This window comes from Aspergillus caelatus (assembly GCF_009193585.1).
Source record: "Aspergillus caelatus strain CBS 763.97 unplaced genomic scaffold BDV27scaffold_558, whole genome shotgun sequence".
Taxonomy (NCBI): Eukaryota; Fungi; Ascomycota; class Eurotiomycetes; order Eurotiales; family Aspergillaceae; genus Aspergillus; species Aspergillus caelatus.
The window spans coordinates 1-5,907 of NW_022475821.1; the positions used below are offsets into that span (position 1 = coordinate 1).

Genomic DNA, 5,907 nt, shown 5'->3' on the forward strand with positions numbered 1-5,907 from the left:
AAAAAAAAAAAAAGCAAAGCCATTGAACCCATGGTATACTGCCATCGCCGTCATACATATTCATCACACAAAGGCGAAACTATGGCAATGCTGTGGGGTATTTGAAAACGGAAATCGAAGAGAGAACACAAAATTCAGAAATCAACTCTCAAGTGTTCGTGCGGCAGCCTCAAGCTGCGCGTTGAACGCCTTGATCTGGTTTAAGAGTCCCCCTTGGGCTCCAGGGGCGCGGGAGCTCACGTTGTCCGCAACACTACGGAGCATGAACTCCAGCCCAACGGTCAAGGATGGTTCGGACGAGCCTGAGTCATCTGGCTCGCCTGCAGGCCGGTTCTGGCTGCGTTCAAGGGCTAGATCTAGACTGTGTAGGGAATTGTTGATGTTGGTGCGCGCCTGGTATGGTGTTAGCTACAGGGGGTCAGGCGACAATGGTATCGTTGCGTAGGCCAACTTACCTGGCTTGCATTTTCCTCCGCCGAGTGCTTCCTTCGGACTGCATCCATCTGCAGTGCCACGCTCTCCCTTTCTTTTCGTAGTTGATACAGCCGACTGCGCATATCCATCATTTCCCGCTTGGCCTTTTTCAGTTTGACCCCTAGTATGAAGTTACTGTCGAGCATTTCGCTTAGTTCGAAAAGGCATCCTTCGAGCTCGGTGCCGAATGCTTCCACAGCTTTTTTCTTGGTGGTCCACTCTGAGCGCCGTGCTGCATTTCCCTCGTTGGAGATTCCGTTTTTGAGTGTTGTGAGCGTCTTCTCTAGTGTTTCTCGGCAGATTTGGCTAAGAACATCGGCGACATTTACGCCTCCCCTACTAGGGAGTTTGGTTTTCTGTCTCGTCGCGAGCTCATCGGCAGAGTCTTCTTCTTCCTCCTCCTCGTCGGACAGCTCGGAAGGTTGAACATGACCTCCAAGCGAAGCGACATTAGCAATACGATGGACTGTTACAGGAACCGTCTCTCCACGAGGCTGTCTGGGCTTCCTTCTAGTGGTGCGAGAAGCCTCCTCCCCATTTTCATTCTGAGCCGCAAGGTCTTCCTCACGGTGGGTGACTTCAGGACCCTTATGGGATAGTGACGGTCGGCCGCGACCACGTATAGGAGCTGAAGCTGGCTCTGCGGGGGCTTCGGGTTGGCGCTCTGGTTCTGGCTCCGGCACTCGCTCCTCTTTTGGCCTTCTTCCTCGCTTCCTCTTTTCGCCGGCTGGTTTTGGCTCCTTTGAAGACACGGGGTCAGGCTCAGCCTGAGTCTCCCGTTCCGGTTCTGGTTCTGGCTCAGGCTCTTCGGGGACTTCGGGTTGGCGCTCAGGTTCTTGTTCCAGCTCTCGCTTCCCTGTCGCCCTTCTTCCTCGCTTCCTCCTCTCGATAGCTGGTTCAGGCTCTCTTGAAACTTCAAGCTCGGGCTCCACCTCCGGTTCTGGCTGGGACTCCTGATCTGACCTCTTTCTCCGTTTCCTCCTTTCGGCAGCTGGCTTGGGTTCTTTCGAGACCTCGGGCTCGTTCTGGGGCTCGTTCTGGGGCTCGTTCTGGGGCTCGTTCTGGGGCTCACTCTGGGGCTGTGACTCGGGCTCGGGCTCGGGCTCCTCTTTTGACATTCTTCCTCGCTTCCTCTTTTCGCCGGCCAGTTTGGGCTCCTTTGGACCTTCTGATTCAACATCCAGTTCAGGCCCAGGCTCAGACGCCAATCTTCTTCTCTGTTTTCTCTTTTCACCGGCTGGCCCTAGTGCCTCCACACTTTCCGGCAGCTCAATAACTTTCTTGCCGGGATGCCCAACTTGCTTTTGTATGTCATTCGTCCCCTTTGACTTTTGACGCGACTGGCGGATCCCTTCAGATGTAGCCGTATCATCTTCCTCCGGCACATTACCCTCGTCCAGAAGCTGGCCATTTTGCGTTTCACTGGCAACAGAATCTGCTGTCGGCTCTTTTGCTTTTCTGCCCCGAGACCTTTTCGTTGTCGGTTGTTGGGTCGGTATGCTCTCGCCCGGCGTGCTTTCTGCCGAGGCAGCCTCATTCTGCGCGCTCCCTTCATCCATTGCTGGGGATGATTGTGCTGATGTTCGGGGCCGGCCTCTGGACCGTTTCCCAGGCTGTGATTTGAGAGTGCCCGCTTCCATGGATTTATCAAGATTCGTCTCCAATAATGGTTCCTGTGGCGCTAGATGCTGTGCGCTCTCAGCCTCCGTCTCCGGCCGCTCAATACTCTGGAACCGTCGCTGGCCGGCACTGGACCCTCGTCGTTTACGCTTGCCATTCGTGGTGTCTTCGAGTTCCGGCGTTCCATCAGCCCCGGATGATTCTTTCTGGGGCTCTGTGGGCTTCTGATTCACGCCGTTTTGATCTGGATGTTCATCCTCCAGGATGGCCGCCTCGGCTGCTGGGTTGTCCGACACCATCGCGGTGGTTGGATCAAGCGTTTCTTTGGGCGTCTGCTCCGTCTGGCCTACATCTGTAGTATTTTGCATGGTCAAGGGTTCGTCGCGTGGTTCCGTAGGTTCGTTAGGCACAGGCGCGCTTGTCTGAACGCCATTTTGGAGAGCCGGCGAGTCTCGTTTTTCCTGTTGCGTGACTTCTGGCTCGACGGATACTCTCGGGCTCTGGCCAGGGGGCTCTATAATGACGTTAGATAGTAAGTATGGCCATAGCATTATTCCATGCACGTACCGATCTTCCTTCGCTTGCCGCTTCGCCCAAGGTCCAACGCATCATCTTCCGGTATGTCGAATGTTGAGGGTCGCTCGGGGAGTGAATTACGCGCCCCGCCTGGAGTTCGGAGCTGTCCACTATCTTGTGATGATGGAAGCTGCTTTTCTGGTGATAACAAAGGTTGCGTATTCTCCGAAGTTGAAGGTGGCGGTGGTGCGGCGGGGGGTTCGATGGAAATGTCAACATCGACGGGTTGCGACGCGGCTTGTGGCGGCTCTTCAGGCGGGGGAGCGAGACCAAAAGAGAAGCCGAAATTCACTTCCTTGATCTTGCGTGTCCTATTATGATTTGCAACGTCAGCTCTTCCTTGTCTTCTTCAATCGGTCGCGGGGTAAGACCAGCGCGTACCCAGCGCCGCGCTGCCGCATTTGCAGCCGCTCCTCTCGATCTGCGGGTTCGTTAGTTTTGAAAATAGATTCTTAGCGACTTCATTAAGGGGTGCATACTGGAGGCCATGATCGAGAAGCGGCGCCTCGGCGAGCTCAACGCGCAAATCTACGCGAGATTTAGGTGTAAAGGTCCAAGGAGGTGTTGCGCCGAATTCAATGATGGAGCGTGTACTCCGTAATCGATCATACTTTCGGGGATGCTGAGTTACCCAAAATAGTTTGGTCCTTCTGGTTCGGGAAAAGCGTGGCCTCGATGCTTGGCAGCAACTAATGCGTAAAATATTCTCATTGAGTATATAATTGAGATTTATGTGATGATCTTTAAAGAGTATATCGGTGACCATAGTTGGTAGAAAGAGATCCTTTAAGAAAAATAAATAATAATAAAAAAAATAAAAAGTGATAATGATAAAAAGAGCTAGTAGTGGACTGTATGGTAAGGCAATGGAGACTTGAATATATATTAATCAGCTTATAGTGCCGTTTATCTTTCAAGACTACTAGTGGTCATATGGGATCCAATGACTAGTAGTTGAGTCAGTGAAGAATGGAACAGACAACTGACCGAGCTGAACAGCCAAGCCTCTAGACAAGCATCTCTTGCAAGAACATAATATGGCGAGAGTGAATAGTTAAATCAGGGTGGACTTGGATTTCTGATAGGTAGTAATCCAGTTCAGCCAAAAACGGTTTGGTGTCTTTAGTCGCTCCGCCCGAGTCGATCACCCAAAGGAAGTTCAATCTTCTCCGCATATACTTTTCGGAATTTGGTTCTGGAAAGCCGAGAAATCCTCAATTGACACCACCAGTGCCACGCTGATCGAACAGGACTATTTCCAACTTGAGTTCTTAGTTAGTCCCTTGTCGCAATCATGGGTTGGTTTTGGGGCAACTCGAATCAGGATGACCCCGTCAAGAAGCTTGACCCTGGTCTCCGAGAATATCTCGAACATGAAGCCCCAAAGAAATACGTCCCTGCGACCTCAGGGCCTTCCGCGCAGGATCCGCTTAAGAAAGTAGATCCACATGCCCAATCAGCGCAACCAGCCGAAACCACCGAATCTTCGAAACCTGCTGTTCCTGCTGCCTCACTTTTCCCCGACGGCCGTTACTCCCATCTCTGGAAGACCTACAAACCGCCAAGCGAGGAAAACACTGAAGTGAAGGGCGCTTCCAGGGTGATTGAAAAGTACAAGTCACGCAATGATACGGTACACCGCGCAGCGATGGAGAATTGTGCATTGGAACATGAGGATTTGACACTGTGTTTCCAAAACGGTAACTTGCAGAAACGACTAATGTCTCGTATGACTCTGTGTTCCGAGGAGAATGGGAAATTCTCTCGGTGCTTTACTACTCAAGCTGTAAGTGAAGACCTCGCGGAACTTATCCCTTAGGCCTGTCTGCCTTCGTCGCGGCTGCTGCTGCTGGACAATTGCTCATGTGTGAGTAGAAATTCCTCCAGGCACTGGGCTACTCATCCTCGTTTGAATGGGATGACGAGAGAGAAGAAAAGATCCAGATGCATGCCGATAAGCTCTACCATGAGATGCTGGATTATGAGAAACAAGTGGAGGAGGCCCGAGCGGCTGGCCAGGAACCTCCGCCTCTCACGTCCCTCTTCAATCCCCAGGGAAAACCCCAACAGCAAAAAGCCGAAAATACCCCTGGCTCCCTGGAAATCCCCGGAGGCGAGGCCATTCCGCCCGGATTCAAGTCATCCAAGCCATTGGAACAACTCACACCACATGAACGCGAGCTGGAGATCCGAGCCCACTATGCACAACTGGAGCAACAGAAGATGTACGCGCAAGAGGCGTCTCCTTTCATAAAGACTCATGACGATGCGCGTCAGAAACGGCGAGAGAAAGCCGTAAGTTGGTTTGGAGAAACCGTAGGCAAATGGGTTACATAGAATTACAAATTGGCATTTGGTGGTTTTCATTCTTCTTGTATTATTATTATTATTATTATTATTTTGTTACCAAATACCTAGTCGGATTTGCACATGAGGTTGCATCTGTTGGAGGAGAATTGAATTGATAATGGTAGCGAGATATGCCAATATAAAATGGATCTGATGACTATCTGGATGTGTTAAATCAGAAGAAAAGAAAAGAAAAAAAGAAATACAGATAAAATAGAAGCAAAATAAAATCTATAACAAGAAGGTATTACCAAGTGCATCTGTACGCAGGAGGGTAGTAAGTAGTATATACAATACAACAAGTAAATAAATATCAAAGGATTAAATTGAACAGTTTGAAAGAGCTGACGGTCACGCAGTCGCTCATTTGTCGGGCGCGTTCGAGACACGAGATCGAGAGAAAGTCCGACACGGGGAAATGACGAACAGCCAATTCAAGTCGACATCACCACTTGCTCTTCCCTTCCTTTTTTTTTTTTTTTTTTTTCCCTTGGTACATACCCGAATTAAACCTCTTAGGTAATTCTACCGTTTGAAAATAACTTCCAACTTTAACAAACCCCCGACCTTCCCCATTTTGTGGCGGTTTTGTCGGCCAACGTCGTCCGTTGCCCTCTTCGTTACTCTGTTCCACGGCTCCTGATTAACCTCCGCGCAGGTCTTCCTTACTCCCTCTACTCTACCTTCTGACTGACCCTGCGACAACGACGACTACTCCTCCTCTCCCCTCACTTCTCTTTTATCACTACGTCTTTCTTCCCTGCGAAGCTCATTACATATCATACATCCTCTGGTCACCGTCCACCCATCTTTGGGGAGCCCATTGGAGCTCCCGTGCTCGCCATGAAGGCTACCCCGTTGCTCATCGCATGGCACAACGATAATGCC

The 5,907-nt window shown here is 50.8% G+C and overlaps 2 protein-coding genes across 2 annotated transcripts; one reads left to right on the forward strand and one right to left on the reverse strand.

Annotated features, from left to right (window-relative positions):
• Nucleotides 1-141: 141 nt before the first annotated feature.
• Nucleotides 142-3,159, reverse strand: BDV27DRAFT_164785 (uncharacterized protein; the record flags this gene model as incomplete). Its single annotated transcript, XM_032073760.1, has 5 exons — nucleotides 142-393; nucleotides 456-2,608; nucleotides 2,662-2,981; nucleotides 3,052-3,091; nucleotides 3,150-3,159. The coding sequence occupies 5 exons, from the start codon at nucleotides 3,157-3,159 to the stop codon at nucleotides 142-144; spliced, it is 2,775 nt and encodes a 924-aa protein (XP_031920230.1).
• An 805-nt stretch (nucleotides 3,160-3,964) lies between these two features.
• Nucleotides 3,965-5,007, forward strand: BDV27DRAFT_164786 (uncharacterized protein; the record flags this gene model as incomplete). Its single annotated transcript, XM_032073761.1, has 2 exons — nucleotides 3,965-4,456; nucleotides 4,546-5,007. The coding sequence occupies 2 exons, from the start codon at nucleotides 3,965-3,967 to the stop codon at nucleotides 5,005-5,007; spliced, it is 954 nt and encodes a 317-aa protein (XP_031920231.1).
• Nucleotides 5,008-5,907: the final 900 nt, after the last annotated feature.